The sequence below is a fragment of the Ranitomeya variabilis genome, chromosome 6 (genome assembly GCF_051348905.1).
Source record: "Ranitomeya variabilis isolate aRanVar5 chromosome 6, aRanVar5.hap1, whole genome shotgun sequence".
In the NCBI taxonomy this organism is placed as follows: domain Eukaryota; kingdom Metazoa; phylum Chordata; class Amphibia; order Anura; family Dendrobatidae; genus Ranitomeya; species Ranitomeya variabilis.
Genome location: NC_135237.1, coordinates 422093688 through 422117967, shown reverse-complemented (window position 1 = coordinate 422117967; position 24280 = coordinate 422093688). Strand labels below are relative to the sequence as shown.

At 43.7% G+C, this 24280-nt stretch overlaps 1 protein-coding gene across 2 annotated transcripts in view; it reads right to left on the bottom strand.

The window, feature by feature from the left end:
- Positions 1–264: 264 nt before the first annotated feature.
- Positions 265–24280, bottom strand: part of ENOSF1 (enolase superfamily member 1) — a 108793-nt gene continuing 84777 nt past the window's right edge. Inside the window, exons 11-16 of one of the 2 annotated variants that reach the window (XM_077270318.1) lie at positions 23156–23290; positions 18645–18686; positions 14084–14213; positions 3462–3561; positions 979–1060; positions 265–518 (exon numbers count right to left, since the gene is read on the bottom strand). In XM_077270318.1, coding sequence (XP_077126433.1) covers positions 411–518; positions 979–1060; positions 3462–3561; positions 14084–14213; positions 18645–18686; positions 23156–23290 — 597 coding nt within the window. In that variant the 3' untranslated portion in view covers positions 265–410. The remainder of the gene's footprint in view (positions 519–978; positions 1061–3461; positions 3562–14083; positions 14214–18644; positions 18687–23155; positions 23291–24280) is intronic. The other variant, XM_077270319.1, reaches the window with a different exon arrangement.

The following is a 24280-nucleotide window of genomic DNA, read 5'->3' as shown; positions in this document are numbered from 1 at the left end:
TTATTGACTGTGGGAATCCAACCACCAGAACCGCTACTAATCCTTAAAATTAAGGATCCTGCTGCTCCTTCACAGGTATAGCACAGGGGTCTCTCACAAATCAAACCACCCCCATCCTAGTGACGTGACCTAGCAAGGCAACATGTGAATGACCCATTGAATAAGCATTCAGCGTCCCTATAATTAATCTTAGGCCACCTTGTACGCCTTATAGGCTAAACTAGATGAAAGTATGAGCGCAATATTCAATAAAATAAATCTGAATGAAGACAAATGTTCTAGATTTATTGCTAGGCTTCATATGTTACATTTGTTCTGGACAGATTACTAAATCACATTACTATTGGCTGCATTTTTCAGTTGCATATTCAGGAAATCCGAAACTGCTCGTTCATCTTTGACTATATCTTCTAGATTTCAATCTTTTTCTCATGAATTAGCTGCTGCCAGATACTTCCACCTGGAAACTCATATAATGTCACCGACTCTTCCTTCATTTCTGTGGAATATCCTGGATCCTGAAAAAGGTGAGAATGATTGTCCGTCAGTATTTTTATCTGCATGTGTGGTGGGAGGTAGTCCAGTCTTTAAGCTTGGCTTCCATATCTTCAGGAAAGGATTCGGTTTGCTTCCCTAGCCCTGTATCTAAATTGCCTTTACCCACGTTGAGTGGCTCGTTGGTGCTCCAATGGCAGCCGTGGCCCAGGCACAATAAAACTAAAGCAATCGGCATATTGCAGCCAATATTTCCTGTTTCGTTGGTACTGATAGGAGTGGTAATATTCCTAAACTGGCGGAAGGATGAGTAAGGCTTCAGTAGCCATCTCACACAGACTCACTTTCGCATATTTAGAAAAGGTTTTTTAGCTCTAATGTGCAAAACCAAATAAAATACTTTCTCAGACCTTTGCGTGTTCAGTGTTGTCGTCCGTGAGTAACAATACTTATCTGTGATATGGCTGAAGGGATTTACATTACCTCTGGAGGCACATAAGCTGCATTGCGGATAGCCACAGGGTGTTTAAAGTGTTCATGTAGATGATCCACATATTCGCACATCCTACAAGACAGAGAAATGGGGGTCTTAAGCTGTCGCCACTGAGAAGTGGAACCATTTAAATCAGGGACAAGGACCTTTTTAATTTCAAAGGCCTTTTGGACATTTATACCATCCTTTGGGGGCGGTATAAATTGCACACTAACTCCGCCCACAAGGTAATTCCTGACGCTAGCACTTTCACTGCATGTGCCTCAGTGTTTAGTAGTACTCAAAGGGTAAGAAGACGTTAAAGGGCTGTCGGCTGGCAAAACACATCTGCCAGCTCAAGCACTGCGGTCCCTGAGAATCTTCCCCGGGCTGCAGAAAATGTCATTGCGAGCCGTGTTTCCCCACCCCTGATTTAAAGGGAACCTGTCACCAGTAAAAATGGTGGTAACCTGCAGGTAAGGGGTTAATCTGCAGGGCGCTGGCATTTACCCGAACGCTGCGGGGTAAAAATGTACTTTATTCTCCCCTGCAGCCTTTCAGTTTCAGTCATGGGGGTGGCGCCAGTGTGGGTTCAGTCACCCCTCTGAGAATACAGAGCTGCCGCTGTAACCGCACCCCTGACCCTGACTCACACTCGCTCTGCATTGGGGCTGGCTGACATTCAGGGCCGGGAGCACAGTTACAACCGTCGCTCTGTATTCTCAGCCCAATGCCTAGACCCATGCTGGCGCTGCCCCGTGACTGGAAACTGGTCGCTGTCAAGGAGAATGAAGTTCATTTTCTCCTCGCAGTGTTCAGCTAAAAGCAGTATCTGGGCAGGTTAGTAACGCAACTAATCTGCAGATTAACCCCATATCTACAGGCTAATAGCATTGTTTTGGTAACTGGTTCCCTTTCAGAAACAGAAAAACCTATTTACTTGTACAGAGCAAGATGCTAAGTGCTGAGGTGTAGAGTTCATAAGTCAACAATGTAACTGCAGAGCTTCTTCTGGTATTAACATCAGAACAAAAACTGAGCACTTCACAGCATGGGTTTCCATGGTCCAGGAACTGCATACTAGACGTACATTACCAAGCACAATGTGAAGTATAGGATAGATTGGTATAAAGCACACAGCCACAGGATTCAGAAGCAGTGGAAATGTGTTCTGTGGAGCGACTAATTTCTCTGGCATCGGATAGACCAGTTTGGGTATAGTGAATGCCAGAAGAACATTACCTGCGTCACTGCATTGAGCCAACTGCAAAGTTTGGGGGAGGAGGGACAATTCTTTGGGGCTGTTTTTTCAGGGGTTGGTCAAAGTGTCTGAGCCCCAAATGGATGAACATAGAGCAACTGGGTGAGCTGGAATTAAGTCTTTACATATGCTGGCCAAAGTAACTTGGTTCTAATGAAGGGAAATCTTCATATGTCAGCAGACCAAGACATTTTGAACAATAATTGCTTCTATCTTTGTGGTAACAGTTTGGGGAATGTCCTCTTCTTTTCCGGCATGACTGTGCAAAGTCAATAAAGTCATGATTGGGATAGTTTGGTGTGGAGGAACATGATTAGGATAGATTCCTGACCTCCGCACCATCCCACAGCTTTGGGATGAACTAGAAAAGAGATTGTGAGCATGGTCCCCTCATCCAACATACGTGTCTGATCTGACAAATCCTGTTCTAGATGAATAGTTAAAAATCCCCACAGAGAAACACGAAAATCTGATAGATAGCCTTCCCAGAAGAGTGGATGCTGCTGAGGCTGCAAAGGGGGATCCGACTTTGTATTAATGCTTATAGAGTTAATGCTCCTGTAGGTGTATTGTGAAGGTGTCCCGACAATTTTGACTATATGGTACAACCTGGACTACACACAGTAGTTTTATGCAATGATTTTCTGATGAACTTAGGTTGTACAAAATACGAGAATTATATATCTTTTTATCTTTTCAGTGGTAAAATTCCTGAGGTTCCAGGATTTTTACCATTGTCCTCCCAATATGGCATCAGTTTTACTGTTCAATAGCATTCAAATACTATGTGATTTTTAACCCAGTGCCAAAGACTGATAAAAGGAATTTTTCCATCTTAAGCAGCGATGACATACTTCTAAGGTATGTTATGACTTTATGGTGCTGCAGAGATCTGATCTCTTGAACCCCTGAGAACGTGACAATGAAGGGGATGCACCTATCTGAGGTTTTGCTGTATAATGGCTCCCTGCCACTTTGCTGTGCAAGGAACTGCAGCTTGCCTCTTTTCCCCAGTGCCCTGCACAGCAGATGGCCAAGTCACCACTGTGCATGAGAAACGTGCTGCACCAGAAGTGTAGCCCCTTTAGTCTTAGGAGAGATTGGAGTCACAAAGGTTTATGATAAAATGATAGCATTTCCTAGAGATTACTGTGAAAGTCCTAAATTAATCTACATAAAATCCACTGATGACCAGTGAAATTCAGTCACATAGCTACATCATGGTGAACACACCTGTTTTCTAGGGTTCCTGAGATGGAGATGTAATCAAATATGATCAAGTGTTGCACCAGTTCACAGAGTCCAACTCCTCCAGCATGTGGGCAGACGGGAACTGAATAAAAGCAGACAAGCACATTTAATACAGGTCTAGTTATATTCATCAGTGACATGCTTTTATTGTAAACCCTTTTGTTTTTTACACTGAAGTGGGTGGCGCTAAACAGGAGCGGGCATGGGTAACAGGTTTACTATTTTTTAAGAAAAAAAAATGGTGCATTTTTTAGCAAGAATCGATGCCAACTCTTAGCTGATATAGATTCACCAAATTTATCGACAAAGTTGCACCATGCTTGATGAGTCCCCCAACACATGCCGCACAAACTGCTTCTGTAAATCTGTTATTTTGATGTCACGCGATACCTATGACCAATCAGAGCTGGCTTCATTCTCCTAATTGACATCTGGAGGAAGTCAGATCTGTGGCTTACTCCGGATGTCTTGATTTGTCCAGCGTAGGGTAGAGTGAAGCCAGGGTTGACTGTCCGCAGTGATCGTCACGCAATCCTCGAGAACGACGCCGGTACCAGAGGTGGGTAGAAGTGTTATTATTTGATGGGGTGAAAAGTAGGGTTTCCGGAGGGGTTGTCTAAGTGGTGGATCTGATTGGTTATTGCTGGAATTATTTTGAAAGCGACTTCTTTTAACCTGTTTCAGGAAATCGTGTGCGCACTGGACAATGTTTACAGTCCTACTTAACGTTCAGTGAACTCAACCCTTCAGGAAGTCGAACACACAATTTTTCCAATTCCAGGGACAAAATAAAAAATGTATTCCTTGGAATTTCTTTACTCACAGTTAAACCACCCTCTATGTGATCGAGACTGAAACAGATTTCTAAACCGGCAACCTGATCTTCCTTTTTAATGTTTGTAAAATATTAGAGACTTGGGCCTCAATTCACCAAAACAATTTTGTCAGAACTCTGGCATGAATTGATTTAAACAGTGTCAAAATATTGGCATAACTTGAAGTTGCAATAATTTTGTGACTTTTTGACATTTTCACACCAGTTTCTCCCATTTTTGCCAAAATGGGCAGAGCTGGAGCAGGACTGGGGAGCACAACACCATAACTCTTATAATTCATGGCAAGCTTTGACGTTCCCTTTGCCAGTCACGGACTGGAGTAAGATGTATATGGGGTACACGATCAGTTGGTCTTAATTTATAAAACACAGGCAGAAAATTGCTGGTCTTGATGTATCGGGGTCTTGATGTCTTCTTAACACATGGCTCGGGTTTTGCTAACAGATTGCTTGAATAGGTATTGTGGCATAGCGACTGGTCATGTGATAAATGGACGGTATGTATCGCAGAGGTGGGTGGCCCTGTGATGGAAGCCTGGGTATGTGTTGCTCAAGCAGATCTACTGCTGAGGGATTTGTTTACATTGGGAAGTGTTGTGAATTCTGTTTGTGGGCTCCCCCGGTGGTGTTTTATGGTAGTGCCACTTATTTGCCTTCTTCTATCCTTGATCACCTGTTGACACCCATTAGGGGAGTTTCCTATTTAAGGCTGCTTGGCTGCTGGTCTGATGCCGGCCAACAATGTATCAGTAGCATTCTGTTGCATTCTCCTGCCTCAAGATCCTGTTCAGCTAAGTTGAATTTTGTTTCTAGTTTATGCTATTTTTGTCCAGCTATTTGCAATGTGACTCTCTGTAGCTGGAAGCTCTCGTGGACTGAAATTGCCACTCCAGTGGCATGAGTTGTCACTGGAGTTTTAAAGTAATTTCAGGATGGTGTTTTTGAGTAGTGTTTTGAAGTTGACCGTGAAGTGACTCTTTCCTGTACTTCTGCTATCTAGTAAGCGGACCTCACTGTGCTAAATCTGCTGTTCATCCTACGTATGTCTTTTCCTCTTGACTCACCGTCAATATCTGTGGGGGGCTGCTATCTCCTTTTGGGGTTCATCTCTGGAGGTAAGGCAGGCCTGTATATTCCTCTGATAGGGGTAGTTAGATCTCCGGCTGGCGCGTGGTGTCTAGGGCATCGTAGGAAACACTCCCCGGCTACTTCCAGTGTCGTGTCAGGTTCAGGTCACGGTCACTTTAGTTCCCATCACCCGAGAGCTAGTCCGTTGTTATTTTGATTTCCCTGCCATTGGGAAAATCATAACAGTTTGGCCGGCCCACATGTGTTTAAACTATGCACTAAAGCAGGAAAGGATATGAAAAGGTTTTTTTTTCCTTCTGTGTTTGGAAAGTGCACCTTAGTGCTTATTTGTACTCCTTGCTTAAACTGCAGTCTTCAGCCTTTTTTTTTTTCCTCTCCTCTTAATCTCTGAATGGCTTTGGTTACACCTGTTTGAATCATGGATCCACAGAGTTTGGTTGCAGGTCTGAATAACCTGGCTACAAAGGTCCAGAACTTACAAGATTTTGTTATACGTGCTCCAATGTCTGAACCTAAGATCCCTATGCCTGAATTTTTTACCGGAGACAGATCCCGTTTTTTGAATTTCAGAGAGAATTGTAAATTGTTTTTGTCTCTGAAATCTCACTCTGCTGGTGATCCTGCGCAACAGGTTAAAATTGTTATTTCTCTATTGCGGGGTGACCCACAAAGTTGGGCATTTGCATTGTCGCCAGGGGATCCTGCGTTATTAAATGTAGATGCATTTTTTCTGGCTTTGGGGTTGCTTTATGAAGAACCTAATTTAGAGATTTTGGCTGAGAAAGCCTTGATAGCTCTTTCCCAAGGGCAAGATGAAGCTGAGATATACTGCCAAAAATTTCGTAAATGGTCGGTGCTTACTAAATGGAATGAGTGCGCTCTAGCAGCTAATTTCAGAGAAGGTCTCTCTGATGCCGTGAAGGATGTCATGGTGGGGTTCCCTGTGCCTACAGGTCTGAATGATGCCATGAAATTGGCTATCCAGATTGATCGGCGTTTACGGGAGCGCAAATCTGTGCACCATATGGCGGTATCTTCTGAGCAAAAATCTGTGCACCATATGGCGGTATCTTTTGAGCAAAAACCTGTGCACCATATGGCGGTATCTTCTGAGCAAAAACCTGTGCACCATATGGCGGTATCTTCTGAGCAAAAACCTGTGCATCATTTGGCGGTGACCTCTGAAAAGGCACCAGAGCATATGCAATGCGATAGTGTATTGTCTAGAGGCGAACGACAGAATTACAGGCGCAAAAATGGGTTGTGCTTCTATTGTGGAGATCCAGCTCATGTTATATCAGCATGCTCTAAACGCATAAAGAAGGTTGATAAAAAGGTTGATAAATCTTTTTCTATGGGTACCTTGCAGTCTAAATTTCTTTTGTCCGTGACATTGATTTGTACTTTATCATCTGTTACTGTGGATGCTTATGTGGATTCTGGCGCCGCTCTGAGTCTCATGGATTGGTCCTTTGCCAAGCGTTGTGGGTTTGATTTAGAGCCTCTGGAGGTTTCTATTCCCTTAAAGGGTATTGATTCTACACCTTTGGCTAGCAATAAACCACAATATTGGACACAAGTGACTATGCATCTTTCCCCAGACCATCAGGAGATTATTCGTTTCCTTGTGTTATATAATCTACATGACGTATTAGTACTTGGATTACCATGGTTACAAATTCATAATCCAGTCTTGGACTGGAGATCAATGTCTGTGCTGAGCTGGGGATGTCAGGGGATTCATGGGGATGCACCTTTGGTTCCCATTTCTTCATCTACTCCCGCTGAGATCCCAGCATTTCTGTCAGATTTTTATGATGTCTTTCAGGAGCCTAAAACTGATTCTCTCCCCCCTCACAGAGAGTGTGACTGCGCTATTGAGTTGATTCCCGGTAGTAAATTTCCTAAGGGTCGCTTGTTTAATTTGTCTGTACCTGAACATACTGCTATGCGGGAGTATATCAGAGAATCTTTGGAAAAGGGTCATATTCGCCCCTCTTTGTCTCCATTGGGGGCAGGGTTTTTCTTTGTGGGTAAAAAGGATGGTTCATTGAGACCTTGTATCGACTATCGACTTCTGAATAAGATTACAGTTAAATACCAGTACCCGTTACCTTTACTGACTGATCTTTTTGCTCGCATAAAGGGGGCGAAGTGGTTCACTAAGATCGATCTACGTGGTGCGTATAATTTGGTGCGGATTAAGCAGGGGGATGAGTGGAAGACCGCATTTAATACGCCTGAAGGCCATTTTGAGTATTTGGTAATGCCTTTCGGTCTCGCGAATGCCCCTTCCGTTTTTCAGTCCTTTATGCACGATATTTTCCGTGAATATCTGGATAAATTTATGATTGTGTATTTGGATGATATTTTGATTTTTTCGGAGGACTGGGAATCTCATGTTCAACAGGTCAGGAGAGTTTTTCAGGTTTTACGAGCTAATTCTCTATTTGTGAAGGGCTCAAAGTGTATTTTTGGGGTTCAGAGAATTTCCTTTTTGGGATATATTTTTTCCCCTTCATCTATGGAGATGGACCCTGTTAAGGTTCAGGCTATTTGTGATTGGATACAACCTACTTCTCTAAAGAGTCTTCAGAAATTCTTGGGATTTGCTAATTTCTATCGCCGATTCATAGCGGGTTTTTCTGCCATTGCTAAACCTTTGACTGATTTGACCAAGAAGGGTGCTGATGTTGCTAATTGGTCCTCTGCGGCTGTGGAGGCCTTTCGGGAGCTTAAGCGCCGCTTTTCTTCTGCTCCTGTGTTGCGCCAGCCTGATGTTTCGCTCCTGTTCCAGGTTGAAGTAGATGCTTCCGAGATCGGAGCAGGTGCAGTTTTGTCGCAGAAAGGTCCTGACTGCTCAGTGATGAGACCATGTGCGTTTTTCTCTCGAAAGTTTTCGCCCGCTGAGCGAAATTATGATGTTGGAAATCGGGAGCTCTTGGCCATGAAGTGGGCATTTGAGGAGTGGCGTCATTGGCTTGAGGGTGCTAGACACCAGGTGGTGGTCTTGACTGACCACAAAAATCTAATTTATCTTGAGTCAGCCAGGCGTCTGAATCCTAGACAGGCGCGCTGGTCGTTGTTTTTCTCTCGATTTAACTTTGTGGTTTCATATCTGCCTGGGTCTAAGAATGTGAGGGCGGATGCCCTCTCTAGGAGTTTTGAGCCTGACTCGCCTGGTGATTCCGAACCTACTGGCATCCTGAAGGATGGGGTGATATTGTCAGCTGTCTCCCCAGACCTGCGGCGCTCTTTGCAGGAGTTTCAGGTGGATAGGCCTGATCGCTGTCCGCCTGGTAGACTGTTTGTCCCTGATGACTGGACCAGTAGAGTTATTTCGGAGGTTCACTCTTCCGCGTTGGCAGGTCATCCTGGAATTTTTGGCACCAGGGATCTGGTGTCTAGGTCCTTCTGGTGGCCTTCCTTGTCTCGAGATGTACGTATTTTTGTGCAGTCTTGTGATGTTTGTGCTCGGGCTAAGCCCTGCTGTTCCCGGGCCAGCGGGTTGTTGTTGCCCTTGCCTATTCCTAAGAGGCCTTGGACGCACATCTCTATGGACTTTATTTCTGACCTTCCTGTTTCTCGTAGGATGTCCGTCATCTGGGTGGTGTGTGACCGTTTTTCCAAGATGGTTCACTTGGTACCTTTGCCCAAATTGCCCTCCTCCTCTGAGCTGGTCCCTCTATTTTTTCAGAATGTTGTGCGTTTGCATGGTATTCCTGAGAATATAGTGTCTGACAGGGGTACTCAGTTTGTGTCTAGATTTTGGCGGGCGTTCTGTGCCAGGATGGGCATCGACTTGTCTTTTTCGTCTGCATTCCATCCTCAGACTAATGGCCAGACTGAGCGTACTAATCAGACCTTGGAGACTTACTTGAGGTGTTTTGTGTCCGCTGATCAGGACGATTGGCTTGATTTTTTGCCATTGGCAGAGTTTGCCCTTAACAATCGGGCCAGTTCTGCCACTTTGGTTTCTCCATTTTTTTGTAATTCAGGGTTTCACCCTCGCTTTTCGTCCGGTCAATTGGAGTCTTCGGATTGTCCTGGAGTAGATGCTGTGGTTGATAGAATGCATCAGATTTGGGGACAGGTTGTGGACAATCTGAAGTTGTCCCAGGAGAAGACTCAACAGTTCACTAATCGTCATCGGCGTGTCGGTCCTCGTCTTTGTGTTGGGGACCTGGTTTGGTTGTCTTCTCGATTTGTTCCTATGAAGGTCTCGTCTCCTAAGTTTAAGCCTCGGTTTATCGGCCCTTATAGGATTCTGGAGGTTCTCAATCCTGTGTCCTTTCGTCTGGACCTCCCAGCATCTTTTACTATTCATAATGTTTTTCATCGGTCATTGTTGCGGAGGTATGAGGTGCCGGTTGTTCCGTCTGCTGATCCTCCTGCTCCTGTGCTGGTTGAGGGTGAGTTGGAGTATGTGGTGGAAAAGATCTTGGACTCCCGTGTTTCCAGACGGAAACTTCAGTATCTGGTTAAGTGGAAAGGCTATGGTCAGGAGGATAATTCTTGGGTGACAGCATCTGATGTTCATGCTCCTGATTTGGTTCGTGCATTTCATAGTGCTCATCCAGATCGCCCTGGTGGTTCTGGTGAGGGTTCGGTGCCCCCTCCTTAAGGGGGGGGTACTGTTGTGAATTCTGTTTGTGGGCTCCCCCGGTGGTGTTTTATGGTAGTGCCACTTATTTGCCTTCTTCTATCCTTGATCACCTGTTGACACCCATTAGGGGAGTTTCCTATTTAAGGCTGCTTGGCTGCTGGTCTGATGCCGGCCAACAATGTATCAGTAGCATTCTGTTGCATTCTCCTGCCTCAAGATCCTGTTCAGCTAAGTTGAATTTTGTTTCTAGTTTATGCTATTTTTGTCCAGCTATTTGCAATGTGACTCTCTGTAGCTGGAAGCTCTCGTGGACTGAAATTGCCACTCCAGTGGCATGAGTTGTCACTGGAGTTTTAAAGTAATTTCAGGATGGTGTTTTTGAGTAGTGTTTTGAAGTTGACCGTGAAGTGACTCTTTCCTGTACTTCTGCTATCTAGTAAGCGGACCTCACTGTGCTAAATCTGCTGTTCATCCTACGTATGTCTTTTCCTCTTGACTCACCGTCAATATCTGTGGGGGGCTGCTATCTCCTTTTGGGGTTCATCTCTGGAGGTAAGGCAGGCCTGTATATTCCTCTGATAGGGGTAGTTAGATCTCCGGCTGGCGCGTGGTGTCTAGGGCATCGTAGGAAACACTCCCCGGCTACTTCCAGTGTCGTGTCAGGTTCAGGTCACGGTCACTTTAGTTCCCATCACCCGAGAGCTAGTCCGTTGTTATTTTGATTTCCCTGCCATTGGGAAAATCATAACAGGGAAGGCTTCCAGGTGATTGGAGAGATGGGTGGGTCCAGTCACCTACAAACCCACCCAAAGAAGCGTGTCTGAACACGTAAGATGGTTTTGTGTGTAAGGACCTGTGGTGATGTCACGCTCACCTGACTGGCCATGTGACAGGTATTAGGGTGTGGTTTCACCTATGTAAAGTAGGTGTGTGTAGCACATGGTGTGAGTGTTTGGGAGTCTGTCAGGGTGGACACACTTCCATGTGTCCTGGCTGGACACTGCAGAGTGGCCTGTGTGTTGGATGGTTCCACGTGGGGACAGACGTCCTGAACAGCACACAGAGACCATATTTAGGCTGGAGAGCCTACGTGCTGGACATAGCATAGTCTGTGTGCCCACAGACCTGAGAGAGCGGAGCTCTACTATGGACATCGAGGATTCATCTGTCTGATGTAAGTTCCTGTTGTTCCTGTTGCTATGTGGTTTATGGAGCAATAAACCGTGGGAACTTTTAATGGACCGTGTCTCCTGAGTGTCACCCGCCGCACCTGAGCGAGTACAACCCCTACAGTATCAAAATCCTTAAACCCTCACCGGGTATTGTTTTAAACATTCCATTTATCTGCTGTTAAAAAACTATTGTGGAAATTGAATATTCTGGAATAGGAAAGGAAGCAAATTATAATTTCTAGACATATCACATCTCTTTGTGGCATACAATATGTGGCTATGCTATTAGAAATTATTTTTATAGGGCAATCTGGTCATTTAGTTGTGTGATTAATGGTATACTGAAAATTCCCATGTTTGCTATCTGATAAGACAATTGATTGTTGACTTGTTTGTGTGCTGCCTATGCACTCTGTTGTGAATTCTGCTCTTGGGCTCCCTCCGGTGGTTGTTGGTGGTAGTGCAGTTGTCTTGGGGTTGTAATCCAGGGCAGGTGTTTCTGCTGATTGCAGCTCTACTAGGTATTTAGGTTTGCAGGATCGATGAGTCCTGGCCAGTTGTCCATTGTTCTTGGAGGGATTGCATCTCTCTCTGGTTCCTCATGCCCTGCTCCCAATTCAGCTAAGATAAGTGTCTGGTTTTTTGTCTCTGTGCACACATGCAGTGTGCTTTGCAATTCAGTGCAATTCATTGTGTTTTTGTCCAGCTTAGACTTTGTTTGGATTTTTCAGTCATGCTGGATTCTCAGGAGATGCAGATATACTTTCTATGTCTTTAGTTAGATGTAGAATATTTGTATTATCTGCTGTGGATATTTTTAGGATTTTAATACTGACCGCTTAGAATTCTGTCCTATCCTTTTCTATTTAGCTAGAAGTGCCTCTTTTGCTAAATCCTGTTTTTCTGCCTGCGTGTGTCTTTGCTCTTATACTCACAGTCAATATTTGTGGGGGGCTGCCTATCCTTTGGGGTTCTGCTCTGAGGCAAGATAGAATTCCCATTTCCATCTATAGGGGTATTTAGCCCTCCGGCTGTGTCGAGGTGTCTAGGACGTGTTAGGTACATCCCACGGCTACTTCTAGTTGCGGTGTTAGTTTAGGGTTTGCGGTCAGTACAGGTACCACCTACTCCTGAGAAAGTCTCTCATGCGGCTCCAAGGTCACCGGATCATAACAGGACTCCATAAAAGGAACGTTTTATTTAAGACATTTTTCACATTCTCGATGAATCCATTAATAGGTGGTACTAATATGTTGCATGTTTGTATGTATGTAGTATGCATGTTGTATGTAGTGTGTATGTTGTATGTATGTAGTGTGTGTTTTATGTAGTGAGTATGTATGTTGCATGTATGTAGTGTGGATGTTAAATGGATACAGTATGTATATTTTATGTGGTGTGTATGTTATGTAGTATGTATTCTATATGTATGTAGTATGTATGTAGTGTGTATGTTATAAATATTTAGTATTATATGTACGTAGTATTTATGTAGTATGTATGTTGTAAGTATGTAGTATGTTGATATATACAAATCTTAATATATACTTACCTTCTAATGTCTTCACATAATGTTCCGTCCAGATGTGTCCGGATCCCAGAATTCCAAGCGGCGGAAGTTCACCGACCGCTATATTGGGACACCTAAGTGATAGGTGTCTCAATATGGAAACTGCTGGTGGTTGGTACCAGCCTCTTGCACGGTACCACCAGCGGAACACTGTTGCACCACACACACTGTATACGAAGTACGCACCACACACAAACACACTATATGCCATACGCACCACACATACACACACTATATGCCATACGCACCACACACATACACTGTATGCAGCCTCAGAGGAAGCCGCTCACATTAAAGGGGTTTTCCCACAAATGAAAGTTCATTTAAAAAATTGTGTCTGACCGTGTACGGAGCATACCACATCTGGTGGGCAGGGGAGGAAGCAAAAAACAACACTGACATTACAGCAGGGGATCACAGAGGATTTATTTTGTCAGGTAAAATATTTCACTGACTGTTTTTAAACAATATTTTACCTCACAAAATGTATCCTCTACCATCTGCTGTAATGTCAGCATCAAACAGGTCAAAGAAGAGATGACACGAGAGAAGACAGCAGATGGGGAGAGAGAAGGCGCACAGGGGTGAGAGAGCTCAAACGGGACAGCACATGAGGGGAGAACACAGGAAGGAGAGAGACAGCAGACAAGGGGGATAGCACATGGGGTAGACAGGTAAAAAAAGAGCACAGACGGGAGAGGTCAGCACATGGGGAAAGAGAGTGGATAGGTGGGTGAGCACATGGAGAAATTCTCAACGCGGCAAAACCTGCCCCCATCGTGACATTACCGCCTCCCCCCCCCCCCCCCCCGATGCGATAGCATCAGGCCTCCATCTAGTACATTATAACAGGCGAGCCGAATTGTTATACAGCTCGTATCAAACCTTAGGTTTCTTCAGAGCCTCGAATTTGAAGAATGATTTGTACACAGGCTTTACCATATGTTGCAACACTTTTGTCATGTAGATTTTTTTTTCAGGTGAAACATAATAAAAATGTTAACCTGTAAAAAGTGGAAAAACCATTTCACATAGCAAAAAGACCAGCAACTTTTCATGTAGTTTTGATGCATTTTAACTGTACCACAACCTCATCCCTAGCTCTATGTCTCTGTGAAGGGTGAAATAATAAATTGTAACATTAATCAGCACGACCCTGAAACTTTTTAAATCAACTAACAAAAGAATACAGGTCCAGCATTATTCTTCAATAGCGAGGAGTGCGAATATACTGGCGAAAAGACTTCATATCAGAGCTGAACACTCAGCACTATGATGCCCTGTAGCAGTTGTGTTTCCTCCGCTGCTTCTGGTTTATGATTATAGTCTTACTATTAAATTTCTTGGCCATGAGCAGAACAGACAGGTTTTCATTCACACTCCCCAATCTGCAGCTGTCGATCTGGAGATACTGGAGGGCACGGGCTTGTAGGAACTGTTTAAACATGACTCTGTTGTGGCACTGGGCAAACAAAAAAGCAGAGACTTAGTATTGCCAGATGATATAGCGAAAAAACATTGCGGTCTGTTCACATTCTGCAGGGTATTTGCTGCAGTATTTGTTGTAGAAAGTTCTTCATCTATGCCTTTCATCTGAAACGGCCCCATTCAGATGAATAGAGACTGACTTTTAGGGCTCATTTCCACATGCGAGGCACACGTCCGTATCTCGCATGTGGAAACCAAGCTCTGGCGCCGGCACTTTGGAGCGGAGCTGTGCAGCTCCATGTGTTCCTATGCGGCCGCACGCTCCGCTCTGGAGTGCCGGCTCCACAGCTTGGTTTCCACATGCGAGATACGGACGTGTGCCTCGCATGTGGAAATGAGCCCTTAGATGCAGAAGTTTCTGCAACAAAATGTTTAACATGAGAATTCAGCCTAAGGGCTCGATCACACAAGCGAATAAATCGGGCAAGAAATCGGATTGCACTTGGGCCAGTGTCATTCTATGGGGTAGCGCACATTGCTATTATTTTGTCATGCTGATTCAGCATAAGAAAACAATCTCAGTATGCTGCGAGTATTGGATTGCATGCACTCATACAAGTCTATGGGTGCATGTGAAACATCACAGTGTACACGGATATCACCATAGTACAGTGCGATTCCTGCCGACACCGGCAGTAGAGGAGATGGAGAAATTACTTTCTCCGTCTCCTCTGCAGATGTGCTCCGATCCTGTCATGCGAGAGGCTCGTAGAACAGTAGCATGACACTTGGCTCCCACTTGCAGCAGAGCAGGAGCCGAGGGTCATTAGCATCGCTGGTGTGACTCCGGCCTAAGGCTATGTTTACCACGATGAGCTTTTGATTTTTGAAGCTGCAGAATTTCTCCACCTATTATTTAAATTAGGTTACTTTCATATTTTTAATATGCGTTTTTATCTTGTTTTTTGTCCCTTGTTTGTGTGTCATGCTTGAAGTAAGGCTGCTTTCTTTAGATACTTCCTGGTATTTGGCTTCGACAAAACTTTATTGATATACTTCAGTTAGGATTAAACACATTTTTTATACATTTCCAAAGCAAAAATGCACTTGCATTTTTTACCTGCGGATTTCCTCATCTAATGAACATCTATGGGAGAGAATTGGCATGCGGCGGAATTGAAACACGCAGTTTACAATGCGTTAAAAAACCCACAGTGGACAGAAGATTTCTACAAATCCCACCCAATTTGCTGGAATTGTAAGATGCTGCGTTTTTGACAGAAAAAAATATGCAGGGTCAAAAACTCACCAAAAGCTCATTATGGGAACTCAACCTTACGGCTCATTCACCCGTCCGGTTTTCACATACAAGTGCTATGCGTGATAGTCTATGGAGCTGTTCACATGTCTGTGATTTTTTTTGCGGACTGAGTGGTCCGTGCAAAATTCCGTAGAAATGTTTGATAATGATCTGAGTGCATGAAAGTCTATGTGACTATATAAAAAAAAATAAAAAAAAAATTAGACTGCACTCCGAAGCCTAAGGCCTCATTTAGACATCAGGGGGTTTTTTTACATACGAGAAAAATGGACAAAGTATCATCAGTGATTTTCATCAGAGTTTCATCTGAATTTGGTCAGAGTTTCATCAGTTTTTTTCACTAATGAGAAAAAGAAAAGTTTCTCCACCTCCTATCTATCAGTCACGGGAAAAAGACCGCACATAGATGGCATCCTAGTGCAGTCCATTTTTTTCACTGACCCATAGACTTTCATTGCCGTGTTTAATCTGACACTCGGATCAATATCGGATATGTGGCTGAGATTTTTCACAGACCACTCAGTTTGCAAAAAATCCAATAGACTGTCACAGGTAAAAGTGCTATCCATGAAAAAAAATTGACCGTATTCATACGTGAAAGTCACATGTGAATGATCACTAAGACTTCAACACATGAGCCAAATTTTAAATCATAAAAAAAACATAACCCAGCTCAATATCTGTGGCCTTATAATATTCATCTTATGCTAATGAAAAGATATTCTAAAGCACTTTAAACTTAGGGTTTCATATATTATGCTTATAATTTTAAAGCAGATGTCTCAAGTTCAAGTTATTTACCTTCAAATATAGGGTTAATCTGGGAGTAAATAGTGTTACAATTACGTCTAGCTGCCTTACTAAAAGTGGCTACCAGGAGAAAATTAACTTGTTTCTTCCCAGGAGCTCTGTCATGTGGGAATGCATAGAGCAGCTACAGTTACCGTTGTCAGCACTACTCATTATAGTACAATAGAAATAGGCCCAAAGCTATCGCATCTGGAGGGCAGTGAAATTAACATATGTGTATGCTTAGTGGTGCTGATAGGAGCAGCGGACATGTCTCACACTGTTTGCGCTTTCCAACATTCCATATTTTTCGGATTATAAGACGCTTCGGGTTATAAGACGCACCCCAAATTTTGAGGAGGAAAAAATTATTTTTTAATAAAATGGTGGTGCTTCTTATAATCCTTGCCTCTTATTGCTTACCGGGGGCTGTGGTGAAGGGGGTCCCAGGGTCGCTGCTGGAAGAGGCAGTAGTGGGGTGATGCTGCAGGCTGCAGGCTGGGATGAGGGGGGGGGGCTCCGATGTGTGGCGCGCTGCTGCGAGGGTCTTGTGCTGCTGCCGGGTGTCTCGGGGTGCCCGGCGGTTGCTGCGGGTGTCTCCGGTGCCCAGCGGTGCTGCGTGGGTGTCTGGCACTGCCCGGGGCTCTGCCGGCATTTTCTGACACGCCAGAGCCCTGGCACTTCCACGGTTCCATGTGCCATGGTCTCACGGGAACATGGGCACCGGGGACACCTGCAGTACCGGCCAGCAATTGCTGGACACCCTGTATGTAATTTGCGCAGGCGCAAGTGACACTGCCGCGGTGCCTTATGGGATTCGGGGACAGCGGCCAGAAGTCCCAACTGGCGATTATTATTATATAGGAAGTGGCAGATATAAGCACACACGCCAGCAGCCTGATTAACAGCTCGCTGTGCATAGATGTGCTGCAGAACCAGCTGTCACTCATAGTCCCGGGACCTGCTTACAGCCGTTGCTCACAGTATAGTGACTGAAATGACTGAAAGCGGACAGGGAGGAAATAGGTTCATTTTCTCTTGGCAGCCTAACTTTCAGTAAGGTGGCTGGAGAGCATTGTAACGTTATTTACTTGTAGATTAACAATATATCTCCAAGAATACAGCGGTTTCTTAGATGTCAGGTTCCCTTTAAATGGGTAAAATTCCAAAGTGCTTGTATAAACAAGCAAGTTAGTTATTTACTTCTTATTTAAAATCCTTAAAAGTTCTCAAGAACAGGGATTTTTCATTCTATTTGTACAAAGAGCATGTGCTTGCCGGCCATCACTCTGAGGCTGGTTGGATCTGGCCAGCTGTAGTTTCCCTGTGCTTCTTCCAAGCAGCATAGACATAGCAGCTTCTGCATGGGAGAGGGCACATTTCAGACCAGCGGTGTGATCTTACCACAAGTTCGAACTGTCAGTCTTTAGAAGCACACCACCTGTGGCAACTAGGAAGCTGGGAAGAAGAGGAACGGTGTACTCCTGCAGAAGTAACATGGTAACAGCCAGCCATTGCTCTGAGGCTGGTTGGATCTGGCCAGCTGTAATGTCCCTGTGCTTCTTCCATGCAGCATAGACATAGAAGCTTTAGCGTGGGAGATGGCACATTTCGGACCAGCGGTGTGCTCTTACCACGAGTGTGAACTGTCATTCTTCAGGAGCACACCACCTGCGGCAACTAGGAAGCTGGGAAGAAGAGGAACGGTGTGCTCCTGCAGAAACAACATGGGAACACACAATTAGTTTGCTTCAATGTTATTTGAAAAATATGTACATTTTTGCAACCATTTTCATAGCTCCAATGCTTGTAAAATAGAAATTAATATGAAAATAGAATTACATGAGTGTCTACAGCTCCCATATGTTCTTCTATTTTTGTATGATTACAGACTATGTTCAGTTTAATACTACAATCACACTCCCTTCTATCTGTCCACCACTTCTTGCTAATGATTGCATGACTAATTTGATTTATTTTCCATATTGTATACATGAGACAGCCTGGTGAGATGATAAGTGACAATAAACAGTTTCTTTTATCATAACCGCTATTTCTATGTGATCATTCAGATAATATCTAGTATCCTATGGAAGATACTTCTCTGCGTGGAAATTCAGCTGGTAGGGGGTGAACTTTCTGATAGACTTGTCAGTTTGCCATGCTACCAGTGCTATTAATTAGTTCTAGAAGCAGCCTAGACTCCTGTTTGTCTGGCTTTAATCTAGTCCCTCTTGCCAAGGGTCACTAAGGCTGCAGCTGTTAACCTCTCAGATTCCTGTAATTTCATAATCTATAAACACTCTCATGGCAGCTGTCCCATGCGGCCCCTTTGATATGTACAGAAGCACTCACTTGTTCTCCTGTAGCCACTCCGATTCCCAGTGGTGCTAAAGCCTAAATAGAAAATAACATCACCTTGAAGCGTTTTCTAGCAATATTGACCACGGAATGATTAGTTATCACAGCATATCGTCTTTTGCACAAGAGTTATAAGGTCGACTGGTTTGTCTGATTCATCGATCATAATGAAGACCTTGGTGACTCGGTTGCTTAGGCTCTGATCACGCAACTGTATAGTCGGTCCAAGTTAATGTGAAAAAAAATTGCAGAATGCAATTGGATGAGACTCACCACTCACCAATACAAGTCTATGAGTGGGCAAAATCTATGGGGGCACAAAAAAAAAATCAGATACTATACGGCTGATCCGTATCTTGTTTGATTTTTATGGACACATGGCAATTCTTTAATGTAGTAAACTGTATTTGGACTTACTTCTGATGTTAAAAAAAAATATTGATGACATACTGATTGCAGACGGATGACAATACAGATGAAAAATGTGTTTTTTGTGGATGAAAATCGCACAATATTTATACACTCATGTGAACGTAGGGTGCTAATTAAATAATTCCTTAGTCTCTTTGCTTAAGCTGAATTTTTTTAAAGAAAACCACATTTAATTTTACATTAACCTCTTATCAAGTTTACAAGTACAAACGTAACATTGAGTTGACAGTGTAATTCGAACATGGCACATGTAGTTGTGTGTGTTCATATTGTCGATACTATGACCAGCACTGACCATTGATGATTGCTATTCAACAAACTAGATATTACAGCCTTACAAAAAATTAAAAAAGGGGGAGCGACATCTATAGTAACAAAAGCCTGTAATGCTTCTGGAGCAAAGGCCCCATTCATATGTGTAAAATTAGTGAAAACTTGTGAGATCCAATCTTGTGGCCTCTTCATTAAAGGTTAGGTTAAGTAGAGGTCACAAAGATTGGTCCCCTACTGATCATAGTGTAAGGGTCATTCAGACCATGGTGTTCTGTTCCGAGCCTGGGCACCAGTGAAACAAGTAACTTCTTTGGGTGTGTGATGTTACTGCTTTCAGATGTCTCCCAATTTGACTACATACTCTCAGATGACTTAAGAGCCCCAGATGAAAAGCTATAACAAGGAAGGATTCAGTCCATTTTATCAAAATAAAGTGGACTTTACTGGTGGAATTGGTGAAACATACCGCACGTTGTCAAAATTGTTGGTACCCCTCGTTTAATGACAGAAAAACCCACAGTGGTCACATAAATAACTTGAATATGACAAAAGTAAAAATTAACAAATGAAAGTCAGACATTGCTTTTCAACCATGGTTTCACAGAATTTAAAAAAAAAATAAAACTCATGAAATAGGCCTTTACAGAAATTATTGTACCCCTGAAAATAATGTGACAAAAGGGACATGTTAAATCAAGGTGTGTCCACTAATTAGCATCACAGTTGTCTACAATCTTGGAATCAGTGAGTTGGCCAGAGTATAGTGCTACAGATACTCACTGTGCTGTTTGGTGAAATGGTGTGTATCACACTCAACATGGACCAGCGAAGGAAAGAGTTGTCTCAGGAGATTAGAAAGAAAATTATAGACAAACTTGTTAAAGGTAAAAGTAATAAGACCATCTCCAAGCAGCTTGATGTTCCTGTGACTACAGTTGCACTTATTATTCATTATTCAGAAATCTCTGAAAGATCCATGGGACTGTAGCAAACCTTCCTGGATGTGGCCTCAGGAGGAAAATTGATGACAAATCAAAGAGAAGGATAAATGGAATGGTAACAAAAGAGCCCAGAAAAACTTCTAAACAGATTAAAGGTGAACTTCAAGCTCAAGGAACATCAGTGTCAGATCGCACCATCCGTCATTGTATGAGCCAAAGTGAACTTCATGGGAGACGACCAAGGAGGACACCATAGTTGTAAAAAAAAATCATAAAAAAGCCAGACTGTAATTTGCCAAACTACATGTTGACAAGCGACAAAGCTTCTGGGAGAATATCCTATGGACAAATGATACAAAAATTTAACTTTTTGGCAAGGCACATCAGCTCTATGTTCACAGACGGAAAAATGAAGCATATCAAGAAAAGAACACTCCCTACTGTGAAACATGGAGGATGCTCTGTTATGTTCTGGGGCTGCTTTGCTGCATCTGGCACAGGGTGTCTAGAATCTGTGCCAGGGTACAATGAAATCTCAACACTATCAAGGGATTCTAGAGAGAAATGTGCTGCCCAGTGTCAGAAAGCTTGGTCTCAATCGCAGGTAATAGGTCTTGCAACAGGATAATGATCCAAAACACACAGCTCAAAACACCCAAGAATGGCTAAAAGGAAAAAATTGGACTATTCTGAAGTGGCCTTCTATGAGTCCTGACCTAAATCCTATTGGGCATCTTTGGAAAGAGCTGAAACATCCCATCTGGAAAAGGCAACCTTCAAACACGAGACAACTGGAGCAGATTGCTCTTGAAGAGTGGGCCAAAATACCTGTCGAGAGGTGCAGAAGTCTCATTGACAGTTACAGGAATCGTTTGATTGCAGTGATTGCCTCAAAAGGTTGTGCAACAAAATATTAAGTTAAGAGTACCCTCATTTCTGTCCAGGCCTATTTCATGAGTTTCATTTGTTCATTTTCATAAATTTTTTATTTATTATTACTTTTGTCACATTCAAGTTATTTTTGTGACCATTGTGGGTTTTTCTGTCATTAAACGAGGGGTACCAACAATTCTGACCACGTGTGTATATACAGTAGATAGAATTTTCTGTTTTACACAGAGGCACATCACTTATCAACAACTTTTAAGCAATGCTTGACTTGAATACCCCATTCTTTCTATCTGTCCTTCACTGACCACAGCCCACTTTCAGTGATACCCACCTGACAAATTTGGTATTTCTTTATTAAAACATCCAGGTCTAGCGTGCACATTTCCTGTTCAGCCCCACTTCACCAATGCTGTCTCAGGGTTGCCCACAGCTATACCTCCTTGTGCTCTTGCCTGCACCAACTGCAGCTGAGCCCTCCTTACTTATCTGTTCAACTTTACAGGATCCAGAATGTACTGGTTATACTAGCATCCATACTACAACCTTATCCAGTACACCAATACATTTACAGACTCTGCTATCCCATCAAATCTTTTTGCACTCACTTCCAGTATGCGGCCTAGGGTGTCACACTCCCTAGGACTGGCTTCACTTCACTACCAACTGCTGACATACTTTAATCAGAAGGTAATTCTCTTCTTACTCCCAAAAACTGTTCCCTTCTCAGGGCTGCTGTTATCTCTTCTGTGCCGTACAACTACATGTGGCGCCACAGAGGTGTGGTATCCCACTCTCAGGTAAGGAGGGAGCCCTACCCAGGACTCGAACACTCACATCCAACACACACCAGTTTAGTCGTGGCACCTGGGTGTGCCCTTAAGGAGTAAGGCCTCATCCCAGGATGGACAGGAATGGGTGTTGGGAGTGGATGGGGTAGGGACCACCCGTGGGGCCCATATGCAGATGTGGAGGGACCAAGTCGCAATAAGGGCACCGGCCCCAACTTAGTGAGAAACTGCAAGTCTAGCTAAGAAACTGGAGGCTGTGGCTTCTGCAAGAGTCACAGCCACATCCACCCATACTTAGCCAAAAAGGCAGCCGGAGAGAATGCAGGGGATGTCACATGACCAGATTCGTGGCTCCTGGCTTGGGACATTGTGGGTACGGCACTGGGCAGGAGAAGTGGAAGCCAGCGTAGAGAGACGGCTAGAGAAAGGCATATGAAAGGAGTCCTGGAAAGGTGCATCCCAATCTACCTGGGAGTTTGCTGGACCACAGACCCGAAGGCCACAGCACTCCCGGCTGGGTGCCATAAAGAACTGTAAGTAAAAGTCTGGAAACTGCACCTTGCTGTGTCCTTTGCTTTATTCCAATTGCACCTGCCCGGCATAGCCACCACCGCCATCTTATATCCTCTACACTACATCTGCCCTGGGGTTAGCTCTACCCGTGGAGAGCTGCACCAACTCTGCTGCATCACCATCTGCCCCAGAAGATCTGAACTGCAGCGTCGGCTACCACCTCATTGCCGAACACCACGGGTGGCATCATGAACATTTCCACTTCTCCCCATAAACTTTATTCCCATTTTCCATTTACCACAAAAGCATAGCTTTATTATTGGACGCCCAGGGCCACAGACCGGGTCACTGCTGCCGTGACCGTCCCCTTTAAGAACTGCCGTGTCTGACCCGATACCGAGTACCCCACAGCCCCATGGGGCACGCCATACACTGTTCACTTTTCCAGCATAAGTGCATTATATATCAACATAAGGAAAATGCAGAAATATAACATAACAGCACTACAAGGTCTTTAGGAGGGCGTTTCTTCTTTCCACAGTCTTACAATAGCTTGATCACACATCATAGCAATATGCCATCAACCAATCATATCTTTAATTTATGTATAGGACAGTCATTAGAATAAAGTACATTAGTCAACAGTTTACATATGTGCACTGTGTACCTGTGAAATCGTTGCATGGCCTAGTATGTCATCAGGTGATGTAGGCTCCTCAATCCATAGCGGTTTGAATGCAGCTAATTCTTTTACCCAGGAAATGGCTTCAATTACGTCCCATCTCTGGTTTGCATCAAGCATCTAAAGCAAATTAAAATTATTATTTGACAGATTTCATTTTCACAATGAACCTCTGATTCCTATTATTCACAGAACTAGTGCAATATCACATTAATCAATTTACGAAACCACTACACATTTTATCACCTGATCTATTCACCCAAAAAAATTACCACATATGCGTATGCCACATCTTCTTTAGATGTTTTCTGTATTTGTTTTATCATTTATTTTTTCAACATATACTATATCTTTAGACTTTTCCGCTTGCTCTTCATTAGTGTTTACTGGCGTGGTGAAACTGTCCGCATTATTGGGAAAGTTGGTGTTTGATCCATGAATCGCCTAATACATTTTAGTACAATTAGAATTGATAATAAACAGTCCTCCTCGTCATGCTATTCACATTGTGACATAATGGAGACCAAGACAACACCTAATAATTGTTCAACAGTACCTTGCGATTGCGAGGATTCAAGAACGATGTTCTCAGACAGAAGTGGCCACTGAGCTTTGCGTGTCACAGACTCATCAGCATGTTGCAACACAAATACTGTGAGACTGGAAGAGTCACAGAAGTGCAGAGAAGTGAACTTCCTTTGCTAACATCCCACACTGATGACCCCTTGATTGTGAAAATGCTCTTAGGAGCCAGATGCTAAATGCCACATAACTCCAGGCACGTTTAAGGGAGGTGAGACACACCCAAGTGTCACGTCAGACCATTTGAAGCAGTCTACATCAGTGTGGTCTGTGTGCTAGACAACATGTAAGGGTACCTGACCACACCACCAGACACAAGCGTCATCGGCTTGCATGGGCCATGGAGCATCTACACTGGACGAGGGACCAGTGCTGTTCACTGATGAAAGTTGATTCACGCCGAACAGAAATGATGGCCATCAACAATGTTGGGGACGTCAAGGAGAGCGCTATCCATTAGCCACTGTTGTCACCAGACAAGCCTTTGTTGGTGGTGATGTTAGTGTGGGAGGTGTGTCTAGTTAAGAA